Source organism: Plutella xylostella, chromosome 21 (genome assembly GCF_932276165.1).
Source record: "Plutella xylostella chromosome 21, ilPluXylo3.1, whole genome shotgun sequence".
Lineage (NCBI taxonomy): Eukaryota > Metazoa > Arthropoda > Insecta > Lepidoptera > Plutellidae > Plutella > Plutella xylostella.
In genome coordinates this window covers 9,533,711-9,556,198 of record NC_064001.1, presented here as the reverse complement: position 1 = coordinate 9,556,198, position 22,488 = coordinate 9,533,711, and the positions used below count along the sequence as shown (strand labels likewise).

At 40.1% G+C, this 22,488-nt stretch overlaps 1 protein-coding gene across 1 annotated transcript in view; it reads right to left on the bottom strand.

Annotated features, from left to right (window-relative positions):
* Positions 1 to 17,655, bottom strand: part of LOC119693147 (RNA-binding protein MEX3B) — a 43,065-nt gene extending 25,410 nt beyond the window's left edge. The window contains exon 1 of the mRNA XM_038115713.2: positions 17,273 to 17,655. Within this exon, the coding sequence (XP_037971641.2) occupies positions 17,273 to 17,516 (244 nt within the window). The 5' untranslated portion in view covers positions 17,517 to 17,655. The remainder of the gene's footprint in view (positions 1 to 17,272) is intronic.
* Between the last annotated feature and the right edge of the window lie 4,833 nt (positions 17,656 to 22,488).

Sequence of the window (22,488 nt, the reverse complement as noted above, 5' to 3'; positions counted from 1 at the left end):
ATTATACCCATATTAAATCTATTGTAAGTAGGTGTAAATAAACGCACAAAAACTACAATAAACGTACAACTGTAATTATGTATTGAGATGTATCTCACTCATGATTTTAATGTCCAATAATAAACGCCATGAATACAATGCAACAAAAAATGGATTGGGAAGTGTTAAATAAATTTAATAGACGCCAATCCTATTTAAACTAAACTGGGTTCTGTTAGAATGGTTCCGTAGATAAACAGGAGATTTATAGCTTCCGAAGGTTGTGAAGCTTATAAGAATAAGTTTCGCACATTATACATCAATAAGTAGACAAAAGGATACAGTAAAGCAGATGATAAATTGATAATGAATAAAATTTATAAACTGCTCCTAACACTAACTTGTAATAAGCTCGCTAAATGACAGCGAGAGCCTGTGTCTCAGTTCTGAATAACGTTTATTTCGGGTTACTTAGTTTTTAGGTTAATTAATTTCCAGCTTACGCTCATTTCGGGTTTGAATATTTAATGAATTCGGAACATGCGAGATCGATGTTTGCACGCGCCGGCACCACCAGCAGCCGTTGAAATGAGAGACAAGAAAAAAATTACTACAAATTATACCAATTTATGTCAATTATCGATTTTTAATAAGCCGATTTATCAGCTGAAAGTTGACAAACCACAATATGCGGTGCAAGCTTCCATAACGAGCCAGGGAATGGTCGAAACAAATAGACTCACGAACATGTAAACTTAACGTATTTAATCGAGTCTTTATTAGTGAGAGCTCAAGGGCGTCACCGCGCTGTAATCGCTTGCACGGGAGGCGTGGGCTTTCATCTTACCAACGAAGTAATTATCGACGGAAAAATCGATATGTCAGCTGATTCGGCAGCTGCGGACCGACATGCAAAATTAGTATCGAGAACTCGTCTCAGCATCGACGTGATGTATCGATTAATAACTCGATTACTGATCATCCTTCCTCGGCATCCCTCCACGACGTCTCAACTTTTATGTTCGGATAAAAGTTATGGAGGACATCTTACGACCCCTTACCAGTTAAAATGCGGCGTTACTAAATACACTTAAAGGTGGCGGAGGCGGCAAGGATCGACTTCAATTAGATTTCGCGAAAGGAACAATAAGAAATAAAATGTGATCTTTTACGATCAGCCCGTCAGACGTCGGTCAGCCGTGATCGTAAAGCCGGGAATGCAATGAGAGCGGGTTGCTAAAAAACTGTACCTTAATGCGCGGTCGCGGGCTAACCCGAACTTAACTTGATGGCACGTTTTATGGCGTCAGAAGTGGGTCAACCCCATCGGCATTGTTCACTTTACTACCTCATACTCAACTCGTCTTGCTGTTAATGTCACGAGAACCTCGCACGCAGATTCGCTCCGAAATTAAACGAGAGTAAACTTTTATAGCGCCGATGATGTCCCAATCCTCATTTCGAAACTCCGATTCGGCGATTGGTCAGCTCCATCGAACACCCTCGGAATGCAAAGCGGAATCTTCGCAGCTCTTTGTTGCGGATTCTCAGACGACCGACGCGTGGTAAAAAGCGGTCACATGCGAACCGCCTTTAAATTATGTACCCCCGGTGTTATTAGATGTTGAAATAACAAGAGCGAGACCAAAAGCGCCGAATGTGACGCCGCTTACCGTTATAAGAAGCTAGCGAGCTCCGACGATTCAAATAAAAAGTTTCCAAGGATCAAGGGCAATAGGGACGAAATATCCAGTTTGGTCGAAGCGTCTTCTGAATTCGAGGTCAGATTTAAAGACAATAGCTGCAACCGAAAAAAGTCGACCGGATTAAATTTTGAACGCGATACCTATCGGCGAATTTGAAGAAACGGTAAATGTAATCCATGTGTAATTAATTAAATGAAGACGATAAATGCCAAGGAATTGCAAGATATTAAAAACAATAACATTGTTATCGCTGACATATTGAACTATCCCAAGAAAGTAATAAGTCAACGACATGTGGGAGAAATGAAAGAAACTATTGATTTATCGATTCCTGAGGACGTAATGGTCCATTGCATAATCGATTCTCATATTTAAATTATTATAAATTGCATGACCACACCCAGAATCCTCGTTTAAACTCTCTCGATAATAGTCCTGATAATACATATATTTGTGCAATAAAGTATTAAATAACATTATAGGTATTATGTACTGCTAATCTGCGTACCAATTACTTAGGTATGGGTATCAATAATAGTTAGTAAACGTTCTTGCAAATAATGAAAGCTATTTATAAATACGTCGTAAATAACATGATACGGCGTAAGGGCAACCCACGTCCAGCCATGCGTCGAGGTAGGTCGGCGAATAAAAACAAATTCTCGCAACAAAATTATAAAACACTGACCTAATCAGAATGTGAAGATTTGGCCCGATAACGCATTATGTTTTTATGTTATTAAAATTAAAACATCAATAGAGATGATTGATGCAATAACCGTCTGGGAGGGCGGCCGCTACAGTCGGTGGACCGAACTCATTCGATTGTTTCTTGTGAGCTTCTGAGCGAACTGCCGTTTTGTATTTCTACCTTTTAACATTAGCTTAGTTAGTATCCAACTAAAGCTATTTATTTTTAAATATTAAAACAAGTACTTAGGTGATAAGTATATTGTAGAAGTACTTCGAATATTCCCCGAGGTTCAAGGCTGCAACACCAGGGTAGCAGGATAACAAGACTACTTACTGTTGTGAAATTGCGTGTGACCACAAGACATCCGGGCGGCGATGGCGCATGCGTGGCCAATACGAAAGCTCGCCGGATGCACGTTACGAATAATACTTACTCATACCAGTGAGTATTAAACTTTAATAATATTATGATAATCGATGGTAATATTCTCCATGATCAAGTAGGTCGAGTCGGCCGATGCAATATGTTTGATGAATGTGGTGTTCACTTCCTGGGAAACTTTAAATTTCACAAGTTCATAAGTTGGCTGGAGGAAGTCAAACCGCAAGGAAGTGGGTAATCTGCTTGTTTTCGTTTCGTTTATTTCGTTAGTGTTTCTTTTTTTAACGGCTTCTAGATGAGAGAATGTAAAAAAGAGGTAAAAGTATTGAAACATATCGGATGATCTATCTTCACCACAGGTCCACAGGACCTGCTATTTAATAGGGAAGCCTGCAATGTGTGGGAGCATTATAGAGTGCGGAACTGGTTCTAGTACCGCACAGGTTTCATAGACCTTCTCTTTCTTTTGTTGCCCTGGTATGTTGTACATACTGGCTATTGGGGCAAAATGGCGGCATTGAGAATTATCGGTGCTATTTTCTGATGCACAAAGAAAAGATCTTATTATTTATATTTAAGAGAAATTTTCTTTTGTACAAGTTTCTTTATCAATAAAGCTATACATCACGAAGCAGTTATTAACTTAATACGTTCTTTTTACGTATACAGCCGAAATGTAAGGTAATTTTGGTTCATAATATTGAACGGACACCAAAATTGCAGCTGCCATAAAAGCATCAAAAGATGTCATAACACGATCTTTCACAGCCTATTGTCGAATACCACTTCGAAGAAATACGGAATTCTTTTACACAACAATGGTCAAATTAAAATACACGGTTACAGAAATAAATTCAGTCACGCCAGCCGCGGCGGCCGAGGAAATATTCCACCCTAATAATAACTATTGGTATTCAAAATCAGGTTATGATTTATAGGAATTATCTTTTAAGTATCTGCACCCATTTATTATAGATCGACCTTCAACACTAAATAATGCCTGATAGACTAATTGCCGCGAAAAGATTAGCTTTTGGCAATTTTTTCACCGTCCAAATGTTAAGGTTCTTTGTTTATGATTCATAATTACAATGCTACGGAGAGCCAATCTCGAAGCCTGTCATTAAAATGTACAAATAACTACTTATTTATACATTCAACTATACTGACAAGCGAGTTAATACGATACCTACCCGGTGGAAGCGGCGATCGCTCAATATTTAGTTAGATAGGTGCTTACATCGACCCAAATTAAGGAGCCTCCAGCGAAAACAAGCTTGACTACAGCGCATCTATTATCCTTTACCGAGGGGAGCTTCTCACGAGGAGTTCGCAAAAAGGAAAAATGTTACAGTACTAACCGTAACGGAAAATTTAGATTGGTACCCTTTTGGTACCGGTCAGTTTTTTGTCGACATCAAAGTCGAAAACATAATGATTTGCGGCCATTAGGCAGTCACACCGGCTCGCGTGCGGGCGGCGCATACGATGCAGATCTGACGCAACTCGCAAAAACACTACTCACAGTTAGACGGTTAATATACACAAAATATAATAATGAGATAATGATACGTCTGGTCTAAGCGGTTCGGTGAAACTGCGCTTTTTTGCGCCGGCGGCGGTGTAGCCATGTCTGAAGCGTCTATGATTTATTCCACCCAGTTAACTAGTTCAAGGTTTGACGTCCCGATCGTGAATGGATGCTTTATTTTAGAAGGCGATAGGTCGCCGCCGGGTCACCGCGGCGGAACGGCGGCACAAAGCATGTGTTGACGCCAAATTATTGACCATAATCATAAAAAGCTCCATAAAAAAATGACAATCTTGTTTCTATTTCTGCCTAACACGGCCCACTTCTGAAGCGATTCATTTGAAGAAGTTAATTATATGGAAATTGTAACAGCGTGTTTTGGCTGGCCCCAATAAAAATAAAAGCCGTAAAACGCTTCACAAATTAATTAACTGCTTATGATAATAAGTCTGGGGTCGGACGCAGAATGCACCTTTAATTGTTGCAAAAGGATGGACAAGAATTCGTGTTTTGTAACCGGGTGCAACGATCGCGACCTCGGGGACACACGGGCGACCGATCGCCGGCTGATCGACATCACGGCACTATAAGACCAATAATATACGCGTACCAAATGTATACCTATACAACACCATTTAATTACACGCTGTGCCCTCCAGCGGTTATTTACATTAAAAAGATACTCACATGAGGCTAATATTTGAAGCCGCTCCTATAAAGTGACGTGTTTATTTATTTGTACAAGTCGTCACACACGAGGCACGGACGTCCACTTTCCGGGTGCGGACCACCGCGGCAAAGTCACTTACAAGTAACATTGTTGAAAAAATGGACCTCGCCACAGTAAGTCATCCATGCATACATTATGAGCTAAATCTGCATGCGAATTATCAAAATATCTGTCAACCGAGCCGGCTGCCTTTGATCTATGGACGGCTTTAATTTATTGTGATACACTTACCTCCCAGGCGAAGCTTTTCGTCTTAAAACGATAAGATCTTAATGAATTGGGAAGCATTCTCGATAGCCTATGTTATGGCAAATAAATCTTCGATGACTCGCGCGGCTTCACTTCAAACAGTCGCGGTTTGGTTTTTGCCTGAGAACCACCGCAGTTTGACCCCTGAAGCTCGCACAGTTCATTCCTTCACAGGTTAAAGCTCTCTAGGTTACCGTGTCTCCATAAAGTGGCGAACACTGGCCGAGTTGTCTAAGCACCCGTGAGATGCGACGCACACCGCATATAGAATCAGACGAATCCGATTCGATTTCGGAATCGATAACAATGTCGTCGGCATTTTAATGATGCAAACGGACATACCGCCAATGTCAATTTAGTTATTTATTACCCTCTTTATAAAGCAAATATTTCGTCCCAAAAGTTGATTTCAACTAATTATTGGATCCATTAAGGTGATATATATTTGTGTCCGCGAGCTTAGCGGTCAAACCAAAAAAGATGAATGTAAAAGTCACATTGGTTAATTGGAGTGCTGTTAGAACTGAATTATGATTATGACGTGTGTATCGATTACTGCTATTTACATATGGTGCAGTTGGTTCACGGTTGACGGGTCAGGCAGTCAGCTGTCGGCCGGGGGGGGTCCCACGCCGGCCGGTGCAAACCCTGCACTCCCCTAATTGCATTGAGTACATTTCTGTGTCACCATACGTGACGGGGCGGCCGAGGAACATGCATTTATTTATAGCCACACTAATGACCCACTCATCCACTCATGCAAACTGTAGGAAAACTGGTATATCTAGATATTCCTGGACACACTACCTACCACATTAACATTAGGACTCCAGCTAAAAGCCGACGCCAAAACAATTATTCACAAATCGATAGACACGAACACAATAGATCACTTGGTGCTCACTTTCACCCGCTTTCCTCCCATTTCCTGGCCAAGCGGTTGACATTATAAACAATATGGCGGCGAGACAAAGGTCCTCGATCCTCCGACGCTAAAGCATAAACTCGATCGGCAAAATTTTGAAAATAAAGAAAATACGACCAATTTCCAAGAAGCGTTGACCGCCGCGCCGTTTATAATAAAATTGTTCAATACAGCCAGCGGAAAGGTTAGCATACATTAAACACACGAAATTATATCGTTTAGTGTTTTATCGGCAATATATGCGAATGATTTTGGTGGATCAAGATAATGTTTAAATCGGGTAAGCAGAATTAAATTAATTTTAATTTCCGCCTGAAACGATTCGGCCAAGGCAAGAATGGGGTGGCTGGCTAATTTTCTGCTAATTGGGATTCGGCCATTTCTAAGGAGTTACGTAAAAATGGTTTCGCCCGGAGCGTCGGCCGGGAACATTCGGAGAAGTCTTTCTTCGGTACAATAAATGGAATGAGTGCCACAAAAACAATCGATGCATCGGTCGAAGCTCGATTCTCCTTCGATTATTAAAGCGGAATGCTGGCTCGGCTCTCGCTTACCGGGCCCGATACTCGCCGCGATATAATCGTTTAAAACGTTTTATAGTTTATTTAATACGGCTATTATCTGCGGCGGATCGTCGTGTACGCAATTCACCAAAATGAACGACTCTAAATTAATATGTATTGTCTTTCATAAATGGTATTATCGCCGCTGACATTCTTTTTAACACGCATTTTTGTGAGAGATGAAGACACTGAGAGCAAGCGGGTCACGGGCGCGGGTTGCTTGTCGCAAAAAAAACAACGCAAAGTATCAATGTGCCGTGTATGAAGAAATCCAAGTGTTTACGTGCTCGTGTCGGGCGGTCAAACCAGTATAAAGGTTGGAATGCATTAAATCTGACAATCAGTGGAGACATTTTTTCAATTACCATCGGAACCCGAAATTACAGGTTGGCACACGGTCGCGATCGTGCGAGCCCCGGGACTTCACTTATTTTTTCCTCATTTTTTTTATTGTTTCATTTGGCCAAAATGACGCGTTTTTACGCGCGAATATTTTCGCCTCAGCTGTCAATTGTTAAATTGGGCGCACTAAGCGGTTGTTAAGTTTAAATTATGAAATTGAAAAGGTAGTAAGTAGGTATACATATGTTTTTACAGTTTAGTGTCTTTAAAACAAGATATATGCGTAGCTATAGCTAGTAATACCTGAGATCATTCGCTTGGTAGGAGATCACATAATCACAATACGAAATGTGGTTTTAAATGGTAAAAACTCCGGTCCTCAGCCGGCAGGTGCAGGCGAGGCCGCGACTGCATGCTTTGTTTCGAGTAAGCAAATATTTTAATTCGATTTTCTGTGTATCCATGGGCGCCGGGTACAATTTTATTGTTCAACGTATAACACAGAAAGCAGTTCGGCACAGTTAAATAAATAAAATCGTCAATGAATGATTAAAATAAACCAATTAAAGTAAACTCCAGAAAAGTGACCTTTCCCACCAGACCACCAGTTATTAATTAAGCGACATTCCTTCTTATTTTATTTATGAATGAATGGGACTTATTATTGTGATTGCACATAATTGAAGGAAGTCTGGCGTTAATTCGACATAGCAGACCATGTATTCGAGTTTTATTATAGTTAATCCCGTATTACACATTTACTTAATATGTAAGTTAATGTGTTTTGTTTAACGAAGAACAAAATGATGTTGAAATTCGAGCACTTGGCCGATTTAGGAGCTTCGAGATCGAAGACACGTGACAGTTACTCGTAGTGAGACACGGTCGTACATTTGCTCGAGTCGTGTTTGCATGCGGCGTCGAGCCGAATTTCGGGACCGATACGAAAACAAAACAAATGTTGTTTCCGCCCGCCGCCGCCGCCGCCCGGCAGATGTCGCCACCGGCAGCTGCGCGCCCGGCCGCTCCAAGTTAATACCGCCTCTACCGCCTATAATCTTGCCGTCTACAACTAACTACATACATTAATAATCTCTTATTTTCGCATGCCCGTAAACATGAAGCTATACGCATCGGCTCGCGAAGGTGAACGCGTTACCACAAACCGGGACGACCAGACCTCTTTATCCGACCAGAATTCTCAATCTTTAATTGCCCGACAGGTGGCTTATGAGAGCTTGTCAGCAAAAAACCCCTCTTACAACAATAATAAATGACGCGAAATAATGTACCAGCATACCATAGCATGCGAGATGAAAATATAAAGGGCTCGTCGACACGCTCGGCACAGGCAATACGACACCGGCCATTGAACACATTTTCACGAGGGAAATATCAGCTTACATGCCCCCGAGATCGCCACCCACAAGGCTGAGAAGCTTTTGAAAATATCACGCGACACTTATGCGCTTCTGGTAGGTGGCAGCTACTGAAGTACACCTCCTCATTAGCATAGGATTATCTAGCATACTGCCCTAGTACCTACCTACCTGCTCACCTAGAAGATTGTTGTTTCAACAAGGAGGTAGATGAGGGCTTTATCAGATAAAAAATATAATCAAGTACAGCCTTCTTAATTAAATGAAGCGTATCAATTAATATGTAAGTAGGTGTAAGTAGGCAACTTGAGACGAATAAAGAGACGCAAAGTAAAGGTCCTTTCAGACACGCACACGCCGTCAAGGACCTCCCAAACGAAATGCACTCGCAAAACGCCGGAATAATGAACTCTCGAACGCATAAATCCTCATTTAAATTTATCTCCAATAGAATGAACGAAATAAATAAAGTCTTATTAGTGATCCAGGTACTCGTAACGTCCGAAAAAAGGAGCAGGTAGACCCTTTCACGGGAATTTCTCAAGGACCACAGTTTAATAACACGCTTGGAACTATTTCGACAAAAAAAACCTTTTGGTCAATCCGAATTTACAGTTAGGTTTGTTCTTGTCTGTTTTCTTTTGTGCTATGTGTTAAAGTTTTAAGTGTATTGCTGATAAACGAATAAGTTATTCAAGATTAAATGTTGAAAACAAAGATTTTCATAATCGGATTAAGTTGGTAGGTACTTATTACGTTTGTATAAAATAATCGGTTGAATAAATAATTGACCCAGACAAGGTTATTGGCAAAATAAATTGCAGATAAATTTATTTCCTCGCAAGCATGTGAAATTTTGATAACCTCGACTTCCGTTGCTTCTTGACACCTACTTCTAAGTACTTTCAATTAAAAGTACATTTCATATTTATTTTATATTGTTGTTTTCATTGTATAGATACGGGAATACCCTCAGCAATTGAACATTTGTTTTCACAACAGGTAGGTAGGTATTTTCGAGGGGTTGTGGTGTAATTGTTCGGCTGTTAAGCAGACAAGTGGACCAGGAGAACATGTTCGGTGGCGGTTGTCGGTCGCTGAACGGAAAGCGCAGCTGTCGACTGTCGTTGCGTTGTGCGTTGCTGTGGCCCTTTGAATAAACGTTTTATTGAATAACGACTTAGCGTTGTCGGTACGCGACCGCGAAATCGGAACGCGGCCGCGACAACTGTCATTTCAAATAGGGTGAACGCACCCAATGCTCGAACACTAAAGCGCAAGTATTTTTTTAATCATTTTCTGTCTGCTCATTCTTTTTTTCCCTTTAAAAGCCATAAATGCAACTTACTCGAATAAAACTGTAACTGTGACCATTAAGGACATTGGAATGAATAAAGCAATAAACTTAATCCAATCTCATTTTTTTACGCAAGAAATGTAGTACGAAAATAGGAAGTCATTTGCTTGCAACTAGAGTCGGCATAACTAATTTGAAGGGATATAATTTGTAGCATGTTATTAAGTATCTGATACAAGTTATGCTATATGTAATTTTTACAGCAGATAATGTAATTTTTATGATTACTAAAGTACAAATTTAAACGCGGTATTTTATCTTGAGTTACGTTTTTGCTCGTAACTACTGAAGGTTGACAACCTATCGATAGCTGCACAAACTTAACGCAACAATCCTAGTCTAGTGACAAAAGAAAACTAGTAGGACCCCTTCAATTTGGATCAGTTTTGGAGAAATGCGTATTAGTAACTAGACCGTTCCCAAGAAGGGTGCGAGGGGCAGGTGCGTCAACCGCCGCGACGCCGCGTCCGTTGAGCAGCAGATGTGCCCAGTCGTGCCGGTAACAATGTGCTCCAACGACCAGCTAGTGACTTTTACCAACTCCTTCACCTTTCTTACTCAACGGGAGATGATGACGGTTATTAATGATGGTTTTACTAAAGGTTAGATGCTTGAAAACATGAATTAAGGCATAATTAAAGTATGCGTATCATTCTCTGGATCACACATGTCCTCTGTTGCTAGGAACGGAACTGTTTTTCATACGACATTGTTTCGCACATCTGCGTCCTACAGTCGAGTCGAACACATTAACGTCGCATCCTGTCATACAAGCTCGGCAAGAAAATGAACGACTATATTTTTTCTCAACAATAATGTGGTCCGCGACAAATAAATTAATCTCGAATAGAGCAGTAAGAAATTACAGTCACGAAGTGCTATGGTGGAAAACAACCACGATCGGCCGACAAGTAATGGAAGTTGCCCGCGGCATGGCCGTTTATTACTAGCGCTGGATCAGGAGTAAATCGAAATGAGAGTGAGTCTAATTCGCGGCGCCGGGTGACAGCCCGAGATGGATTGTTGTCAACATTAGTGCGGGGGCACATCGACTTGTCGCTGTATAGCGCGATGTAATCTCTTCATCCACAATGTCCTTACTCCTGCTCCTGCCAACCCTATTTAGAGCTAGCAGCTCTCAATATAAGACTTGTTTTCCCTACAACATATGGTAGCTTATAAGGCAATTCACTTGATCCAATTCCAATCGCACCCAAAGGCAATAAACGACTCCGCTAGTGACATTCGATTTCAGTCTTAGTACCAAAATGATGTAAGGCTTATAATTAAACGGCGTATTGGGTTGTTGAGCTGTAATGTGCGTTTATTTATGTTGCTGCCGCAATTAGGAAGTCGTTCATTAGGGTCCCTAAGTTTTGCAGACAAGGGGGTGCCACGCTGTGTGACGTCACGTGGTAGCTCTTTTAGGCACAAGTTACAAGGCAAAGATAAAATCCTGAGGTATGGTTAAGTTTGAAAACAAAAAAGGATCAGTAAACATTGAAGCGCTGACTGCTACAACCGTGTACAATACAAACACCAGTTACTGAATCCGTCTTCTTCCCAGGCAGTGGCGCCTCCTAGACGAAAAGGGACGGAGATAATGCCCTAAAATAACCCTTGAATCCGTCGCACTAAATACAACGCGAAGATTCTTTCTCAAGCGTAGAACAAGGACGAAAGATCGGCAGCGACTTAAACAAAATGCATCTGTCAAACGTTACACAAAACCAAAACTAAGGAGAAAAAAATGGGGCCTGGAATTTCGGGACGACTCGACAGCAGCGCCGGGACATATGCTCGTTTTTTACCACTGGGGAAGATTCATTCAAACTTTTAAAGGATTCAGATTTGTGTAATCTTGTTAGAGTAATAGGAGTTAAGGCTGTAAACAACCAATTATCGCTTTTAAGCGATTATCGCTTGACCCTATATTTAAGCCTATTGGAATAAGTGTAGAATAACGGCTGGCGTGAATCTCATTTAATGTAAAAAAATATGACATGTACTTAACTAACCCCTATGAAACGGTTACAATCAAAACAAAGGATCAGTTTCACTTTTAAAGTACCTAACTATCTACATAAGCAGTGATTTCCGCTACATTATGCGCTGCGAAAGAGAGAGAGGCGTCTCCCCAAGCGGTGACCAGGCGTGCAGAAGTAAGTAGAAGGCGAAGCCTTGACCCTGACTGCGGTGGCGTCGACCGGAACGCCGAGCCACATTGCGAATCTTGAACGATTCTCGGCAACCTAGGCAATGTTGCGATCTTGGTACATTCCGTTCACATGCGTACGTCGCTTCGATCTTTTTGTTTTGTTTTGCTTGAAAACTCCTAACCATTACTTCAATTAATGGGCTCACACTGGGAGCCTCGCATTTTTTATTTCAAAATGGGAAACATAATTGAGCTGCCGATACCATGTTTTAGGATTAAGAAGTCAGAAAGCTTAAATTGACATACGTCGTTAAACGAGTGCTTAATAAACTCTTAATAAACGAGATTTATTTTTATTTTATTTATCTGTCAAAATCGAGAGTGGTAACACCAGGACAAGAAAAAAACAAAAGTAAAAGATGGCCAGGACCAGGAGTAAATAGAGCCGGCGAGTAGGGCGTTGGTAGTCATTGATGTGGAACCGGTTCACGCGCCCGTCACGTCGCAGGACTCTGATGGACGACTCTCAGTTGAATTATTCCACCGAAATATTGTACTCGACGAACCTGTTTGGATAGACGTTTTAGATGACAAATGCTTGTATCTCAGCAGCTATAGAAAACGTCATTAAACCTACATACGTGCAATGAGCTGCGTGAATATGATGAAAAATAAGTTAGTCACCAGGATATCTTAAAAGACACAAAGCAGACCGAGTTAAATTGCAAAACGAAAAGTGTAGCTCCTTGACATAACAAATCAAAACACAAAGAAGCCGCCAAACGGAGGTCCGAACAGACATCGGAATAATCAAAGACATCGATAGCTGTCGAGAACAAATCGACACGAGTCGAGTGGAGATCGCCGGACGTGACGTCACCAGCGCCTGAGCATAAAACACAAGAATTTTAAACAACCTCCTTTTGGTGTATTGCGCTGTCGCAGATGTCATTGGTAGCCAATTTTATATTCATGTCATATTTTAAGTACAATGTTTAAGGTCGAAATTGGTTTGTGGGAATAGGATATGATAAACACGTGTGTTGATTCTTTGATTCGCGATAAGGATCATGTTGGCGGTTTGTAGCGCCTTAATTTAATGCGTAATAAATTTGGTATGAAAAGTAAAAGGGCGATTTATTGAATTGAAAAAGCCAAAACAAGTGATGGTACAATAAGAGATACAGGCGATATTCAATTACCGGGCAGTGCATGTAAAGCTTGTTTCATGGCCATTCACGAGTTGTTGGATGGTGATTTAAGCGCCACTTAGGGCGAGAGAAACACAAAGCATTATTGATATGTTATGTATTATTATTAAATTTTATCAGTGAACATAGGAACATTATTATACGGTTCGTATGATTTTATGACAATTGCGACATAATGTATAAATAAAGTGCAATATAAAATTACAACTTAAAGGTTTTTGTAAGCTTCAATGTGATATGGTCAAAGCTCATCTTCTATCTTACCTGCGTACGCGCAAGTAATTGTGTAGATGTAGGTAATAAGTACGCGGGCAGGTAAGTAAGAACCAAAAAAATGGTTTCCTTTCTACATTGAGCCCTTCCACTCGAACAATCATTTTCTGCGTAGCCTCGTATTGAATTTCTTTCCATTGTGACTTGCCGAAACGAGTAAGTACTGACAGAAAAAAAAACAAAACTCTTATATTCCCAGAATATCTTTAAGTTTTTATTCTGATATTTACGCAAGAAATCATTGAGTTTTCGCGATCTATTCATCTCGGGAGCTTTTGTCCAATTATCAAGGAATAGTTTTTAAGTTATTATTATTATTAAGGATACGGATCAAAAGAAAGAATAGTTGAGATATAATCTAAATATGGTGCAATGCAACATATCAAACAACAGGATGCCACCTTTTCGTACTAACAATTCGGGCCCCAGTGAGGTGAACTCACTCAAAAGACGGTTTCGGTAGTTAGACAAAGTTGTAACCGGCCGGCAGCTGCGGGATTTTTTGCTCCGGTTTACGACTCGAATTCGTCTGGAAATGCAAGGGAGTGCAGGCGACTATGCCTCTGCATTGTTCATGGGTACTTGGTACTATGGGAAAGTTATTCCTTGTTGGGGACTGCAATGTGCGTTTCTTATGCCTTCATTGTTATGTTGATCTTAAATTGGAAATGAGCTCACTAATTTTACTGTAGTAAATTTGACTAATATTTTTTTATTTAAAATAAAAATAATAACGATTTATAGGTATATCTAGGCATCCCCGAGTGCAATTTTAATGTTTTTACTGTGGAATTCCCAACATACACCCTTTAAAAGAAAAAGCCCTCGCGGAAAATCTATGTAGGGTAAATCGTGGTATAACTGGCATGTGTCAGTAACTGGCACCTTGACTATTAAACTAAATATATTAAGCTTTTGGATATAGTAAGACCATCTTTGATGTGTTTACAGCAATCTCCAATTATTCATTGATATTATAGATTAATTTTACGCCGCTAGGTGTGTATTTTCCGGCGCTGGAAATTATCTCAGTCAAAGCGACGAAGATCGCCAAAAAAATGCACGTGCGTTAAGTTTTTCATAAGGAGACACCAAAATTTGTATGGCCTGTTTTCGCGAAAATAAATAAGTTTTTGATAGTGTGACAATAACAAGGAAGTAGGGGAAGGTCTAAACAATATCATAATAGCCCGATTCACTGTGATTTTAGTTGCTTTTGAGTTATATTTGAGGGTGCTAGTTACTGAAATGTAATTTATATCTTCTCTTAGTAACTGGCACCCCCCTGCCAGTTACTAATATTTTGGGTTTTGTGATTTTAAGCTATTTTATACCTTCTATCGACAGAAAATACGATTTAAAGTGCACTGTAAAAACCCCCAGTGTCTAGGCAGCTTTGTTTCAATAACTGGCACGGGGCTGCCAGTTACTAATCTGCATACATTTTTTTACGCACCAATAACTGGCACTTACTGGTGCGGTAAACATTTCTTTCATGTTTCTTTTCAGAAAAATTACTAAAATCAAGGCAATCTACAGTAGTCTGTAATTGTCCACTGCTGGACCTCTCACCAGCAGTGACAGTGCACTCTGTTCTCAACCTTCCTCATCCAGCCACTACCGGTCAGCTTTATAAGGTCGTTGGTCCAGCTGGCCCGAAGGTATCCGCCGCTACCATTGCCTGTTCGTGGTCTCCACACCAGAGCGCGTTTGCCCCACTGGTCATCGGTTCTTCGGCAGCTATGGCCGGTCTTATGCCACTTGAGCATACATAATTTAAGAGCTATATCGGTTACTCTAGTTCTCTTACGGATTACCTTATTTCTGATATGGTCCGTCAAAGAACCAAGAAACTTTCCAATGCCCGCTGATCGATTTTGAATCGGTGGACCAGTCCAACCGTCAGTGTCCACGTCTATGATCCATACGTCATCACCAGTAAGACGCATTGACTGAAGACCTTTGCCTTCAGGCATTTTTATGTGAAAATTTTGGTTCTTCTAAATCTTCCCCTATGCAGTCCAATCCAGTAATATTTTGTTTTATACACCTTACAGCTTCGTTTTCGAAGTTCCTTCTGCCTAGTCGAATAGACTGTCCAAGGTAGACATAATATACTGTTGCTGCATTAAGGCCGCTATGCATGTTACAACGAGGAAATTCAAGAACTGCCCAGGTCTAAATGGAATCAAAGGCTTTCTTATAGTCCTTGAAGAACTTGATAGAAACACGGTTCGTGATGGCCGCTTGAAAAAGCTTGGTTAAAGAGCTTCTGAAGCTGGCAACTATACTACCGTCAGCAGTCTTCAACTTAGCCAGGTCACTTCCCCCAAGCTGCTGAATGAATACATCAAGGTCCACAAGCATTTGCTTTCTCCATTTCCATTTCCAAATCCAAGGGTTTCTCGATTTGTTGCATTCATATGGACCCACGATTCGTCGCATACTTGTACTGTCATTTTGTCGTAGAAGTCGACCATTACAACGGTGATTTTGAGTCTTACCGGTACAGAACCTAGACAGGTAATTGTACATTACCTAATATCAAATATATTATTGATTTTAGAGTACTTATTGACATAATTGCATGATTTTTTAAAAGGTGCCAGTTACTGAAACATCATGTGACAGTTACTAATTTTTACTGCCAGTTACTAGGTTTTTTGGGGGTAGTGGATAGAAACTTCATTAAAATCGAATATTAATCATATATCTTTACCATTTATGCCTATAATTGTTCGTCATCTTATTGCCAGTAATTCAAGCCTACCAGTGCTTAAATCAGGCCAATACTTTATTTTTAATATATGTTTTTGTGTTGCTAGTCGCTTAAACTGCCAGTTACTAGTACTTTTACCCTAGCTATATTTATTTATTTATATTGAATGCAGAGAAAATAATATTATATATCTTATGTATACCTACAATATTTGTATTTATCTAAATTATCTTAAATTTTGGCAAGGCAAGAGAGATCTAAAAAGACATTTACCCCCAATTCTAATTTTCAAAAGCCACCCCTGTCTCGACGAGTAGAGTAAATCGATTATATTCTACTCCGTGCACAATTTGACAAATGGATGCTAAGATAAAACGCTCCTAGAGCAAGCTTTGGCGGTATTTTTTACACAAATCTCGACAAAAACTAACATCCCAAGGGTAGTAAATTTTTTGCTCACTGGCCTCATTTAATTAAAATAGGAAAGTTTTTTACTTCCTTAGCGCAACTTTATTTTGAAAAATAAAAAGAAACAGACCGAAGATGTCTGTATCGAATCACGATTTATCCTTTTTCGAGAAATTATCATCTACCTTCAGATTACAATGCCCCTGGGCAAAATTGGCGATTAAGCTCCACTATATTTCTATAAATAGGTGGGTAGGTACCTACTAACAATACTATAGATTTTATATGTATAAATAAATACATAGGTGTACAAAAACTGTTACTGTTTACGAATGTTTTTTTAGCACTTTTCATAACGTTTACCCTAGACAGTTGACGTTTACGAAATAGTTCGAAAGTAAACAAACAAAATGTCCCAAAACCGGCGGAGCGGAGTTTTCGCCGCTGAAGCCACTGAATTGTCGTGGAAACGTAAACGAAAACCGGCGGTGGCGGGTGATCGAACATAACCTACAAGCGGGCCGGGGCACGTGCGCCCCGCGCCCTTATGTAAGGGTGGCGCCGCCGGCTCCGGCCAACAGCTGATCCACTCCCAGTCAACTTCCCTTTGAACCCTACAGTTTTCCCAAATATACACAAAGGGGGGTAGTTTGAAGTGTGAACTCACCTTGTCTGCCGACGATCTCTGCTACGTGCTCCGAGGACGGCACCGGCACACACTCGGTCATGTTCTGTGATTTCTTGGCGCGGTCGTCGGGCGGCGGCGCGAAGCCCAGCGGGCTGCCCAGAGGGTTCTGCGGCGGCAGGTCCCCCAGGTTCAGGAGACTCAGCTCCAGCGCCAGCTGGAAGGCGCGCTGGTCCTCCACCAGCCCGCCCCCGCCCGTCAGGTCGCCGAACAGGCTCGACGGCATCTCCACTTGCGAAGCTATTTTGTCGGTGAGAGAGGTCGCCCTCTCGTCGCTCACTGGGTAGTTGTGCGTGTGTTGTGCGGGGGACGCACGTGCGTGTCAGTCGCGGCGCGGCGGTGGACTGGCGAGCCGGCCGGCGCGCGCCTGCGCCGTGCGGCCCCGGCGGGGGGAGGGGGGGGGGGGGACTGCAGCGATGCGCCGCAGCTTCCGCCCGCCCCGCGCGCCGCCGCCGCCCGCCGTACTATCGTACTTTACACCTCTTTAGCGACCTGCCGCCCGCCGCTAATTATTCGCCGTATTGCCGGCTGTGCGTGCTTTCTGAGTTTTCTGACATGTGAAAGTTCTGAAAGCTTCAGGTTTATAATGTACTTACTCAAGTAGGTACTTAAGTACCGTATGTTTAGTGCTAGTTACGTTAAGTACTTAGTTACTTACCTAGGTGTTGATAATTATTATTCGGGGCTACGATTAATTTGTTATGAATAAGATAATTTTGGCCACATGAATATGTAAACTTTGTAGTTCTTTGAATTACTTCCGATTACACTGATAGGTATTTTAAGTGTAAAGATAAGTATGAATACAATGACCTCAGTTTATTCCATATCTATCGGAAGTGACGCTGTACAGGTCAAAACGGCCAATATTTCACCAATAGCAATCAAATTTACAGATAACAATAACATAATGACAAATTTTAATAAGCAATTTCAGTAGGTACTTATAAGCATCATTAATCCAAATAATTATAGTTGTTATATACCTGGCTATCTATTTATAGAAAATATTATAACATAGGTAAATTTTTGTTTTTATCTCCGTAAGGGTGTAATTTATGTAGGTTATGAGTGTTATGACTTTGATCACGTCGTACCTACCTAGTAACTTAGTAGCAGTGACGAAGGGTTATTTTTTCTGTAGGGCAAGTTGAAAAAAAATACTTACAAAATCTATACCTACAATAGACTACCTAATTTACTTTATCATGAAATATCGTGAATAAGTATTAAATCAGTCAAAACAAAAGAGAAGCCGATGTGAATCGTGTATAAGTAACACAAGTAACATCGTAGTTCTAACTTCAACCTCCTATGTGGGCAGGGTACCTACTCCTACTTACAAATCATAATTTGCCTGCTCAAAAGACTCACTTTTAGAGCCCGGAATTAAAATACAGAAATGTCTGTAAAGATGCAATAAAGTCAGTGCATTTATTATTTTTTTCTGAGCGTAGACACAAAGTTACTTAGTTTTCAGTACAAAGAAAATTGAACGTTATATTACGACGTGCTAAGGTTCCTAGTTTATAGAAGCCGAGTTTTATTTGTATCGGAGAAGGTTACTTGGGCGGGACGCTATTCTATTTCAATGCTATATTATAAAATATATTTTTACTACATAATCTAGTCTAGTCCAACTGATCAATTTTCCCGAAGAATTTAGCCTCTCTATTTTCTCAACACTTTAAAGCTTTTTTCTACATCCCATAAAAACTAAAAAGGAAATCTGATGACACCTTTTCGTGCCTGATAATAATTCTGTAAGTTACTTACCCTATGTAGACAGTAATAAGTCAACTTTTTAACTTATGCAAAGAGTTTTTTTTAACTTATGCATAAGCTCTTTTGCGAAGTGGATCTAGGTACAGATTACAACTTAACAACTTATTCATAATTTGACAACAATATTAAAACCAAACGACAAAACCGTGTTCGAAATACATAGTCGATTGTTTCCTCTATAATAGGTCCTCTACGCGGTTATCGCCCCTAGAGGGGTGAAGGGCGTTCCTCGCACACACACACACACACAGACCGTGTACACACACGACACACCTACACACACATACACGCGCCGGCGAAGGTGTGCTTGACTGCTGGTTTTTTTACTCCACTCTTGAACTAATTTTTATCGACGAGATAAACAACCTTGCGAGGCAGATCTTGGCTATTTATGTATATTGGCATTTTATGTCAGGTACTTTGAACTTTCATCTACTTATAGGTATGCGAATAATATATGCCAAGCCTTTCCAAGTTGCAATTTAAGGTAAGCGTCCACGCATTGGACGCATCCCATTCAGTATTATTTATATAAAAATTGACACAAGTGCGTCCTCTTCGTCGACGCCGTTTCTCCATACATTTATGACAATCCGATTGGTGCGATGAGTAGGATACCGATAGGTTAACCTTCACAGAAAGGCATACACCGTATGTATTACACCTATGTATGGTCTATGTCTATGACTAAAATCAGTCCAGAAATGTTAAAGCGCATTAGATAACTTCCCCATTAGTGGAATGGTATTCGATTACTTATTGCAAATTGCAATTACTGAAATTCACAATACAAAGGGAGTGGAATATGGACTTAGAGGATTTGGTTTCAATTATGAAAATGTAACTACGTAGGTAGGTACAACTAGTGTTTAGTGTGATGTCAGGAAAATAGGTACTTATACCTACTTAATAAAAAAATGTGAAAGATTATACGAAGAAGTTTATTTTTTACGTGATAAAATTTATGTATTTTCACAAACGTGGTTCAGAATGTCCCTCTGAATCACTCCCTTACGGCTTACTATACCTCTTTTTTACACCATATATAGCGCCAATGGTACAATGTCACACACACGCACTCACGCCTTGCACTAATGTACTCCCTTGCGGGGTAGGCAGAGGTGCATTGCTGCACCCACTTTTCGCCAGAGTGTTATGTTAGTCCCAATGTAATAGGGGGCGGGCCTATTGCCATTTTTCGGGCACATCCAAGACCCGAGAACAAATATCTGTGTTTAAACAAATATCTGCCCCAGCCGGGAATCGGCTCAGTAGTCAGGTCACTAACCACTACGCCATTCGGTCGTCTGGTACAATGTGTTCCTAGACTAATGGAAGATTCAGTTTGGTAACTTTTAACCACCCATTCCAAGCTCTAAATAAAAGCCTTGTCCTAAGAACTCTGAATAAATTACGAAACTGCAAAGCTGCGCTCTGCATATGCTAAGTCTGAGTAAGAGCTACCTGCGATCTTATAGACCTTTATTGGCACTGCTGCTTATTATGAAAGAGTAGAAAGAGTTCTAAAGATAAATCAAGTTTGAAATTTGAATGCGGCAAAGGGTTCGGCAGTTCGTCAAGATATTTCTGCTCAAATGGATTTTGGTGGGAATTCAAGAGTAAAAAACGTAAAGTAACCAAGTATGCACTATTATAAGCTGATGTACCTATTATAAGCTGTATTTCAGATTTTGCGTGATAGGGCAAGAATCATTATTACCAACTCACAAATTTTCGCATTCATGTTAATTTATTATAACCAGTATTAAGTACTTACAGTAAGAATGTATAATAGTAATTTATAATAGCAGAACCCTAAAACTTCGTTCAACGGATATTCGACAGAGTTCACTGCAGCTATGCACTCGGTCTGTTCCCGATGACTCATATCGATCGAATTCCAAGATTTATTTTATTTATTACCTTATTTCGTCCAACTGATTTTCCTTAAGCTGAGCTTTATTATCTTTACTTATGTATAGGTAAAAACAAGTCGATAAAAACTTAGGTAGGATAACTTGAGGTTGAAGGACCTTTGGGGATAAGACAAACAAATATAATTAGATCGATAAATATCTGCTTTATTCAGTAGTTTTTCAAATATGTATCGGCTTCGTTTTATTAGGTATATTTTTCGGCCAGATGTTAAAATATAACTAACCTAATAATATACCTTAAGTAAGCTTGAAAATAATTAAGTATATTTTATTTTTACTAAATGTAATTATTGTGTCTTTTCGTTATCATTCATAATAAATAAGTAGTTACATGAATACAAAACATCCTTAGAAATAACTTATGCCGTAATGATCAACCGAAAAAAATCATCCTTTAAACATATGTAACTTCGACCGTAAGTGTAATAATCAAACGAAAAAAAACTTCCGTAAAACCAGACTGCATCAGTAGGGAACACCCTGCAGGGTGCATATGACAGCTGCACACGAGGGCATGAGAAAGCCCTTCCAAGGGTCTTTTCTTAATAAATACCTGAGGGTCCAACGCAGACGCTATTCACCGTATAGAATATTTGCAACGCGAATTTTCAATTTATTAATTGGGGCGATGAATGGGAACGGCCATACGATATGAATCACATAGGTTTTTTTATAGCACTTTCGGTTTCAGGGTTTTATTTTAAATTGAATTTCCAAAGGTGAATGGTGCAGCGGTTAGCGATGGCGACTTTTGTGCCGGACGTCCCGGGTTCGATGTCGTTTCTCGCAGACGTTGCGGTTAGGTAGGTATTTCAGGGCTGTGCTGCCTTAGCTGTTACCTGTGACTGGACATTGGTCTTTCGTCTTTCCTAAAAGATCCCTAAAACATAAAAATGCGATTGAGTTATGTCATCCGTTTTTTGTATTTATTTAATTGTTAGGTTTAATTACCTACTTAGTATTTGTTATGAATGAGACTTACCTACATTTTATAAATGTGTCCTACTTAATTAGTTCATTTTATCAACTGAATAATCTTAGTTAAACATCTCTTAACCCATTTAAGTAAATAATTTCAGTACCTCGTTACTCCCACGTTAGCAACCCCCATTTACAATCAGGTACTTATTATGAGCTTTGAAGACTTGACCCAGACATCGCTTTTATTTATACAGGGTGTTACAAAAAGGGCGCAGTATCCTTCATGGCTTTCAGAGTCTACTCGTCTTTCCAATCTACTTTGATCTAGAAATTTTAAAATCTCGTGACCAAAATATTTTGTATGGACCAGTATTTTTGGGGAGAAGCAAATAGTCAAAGCCCCTAGAATATTTGTAGTAACTTAGTTATTCCTATTAATTAAGAACTTATTAAATAAATTAATAAGTACCCTAGCCTGGGAACACCCTGTACAGCTTTTACACGAGCTTAATGCTTGTTCGCCTTAAAAGGTTTTTCTTTGGAAATTCATCTAAA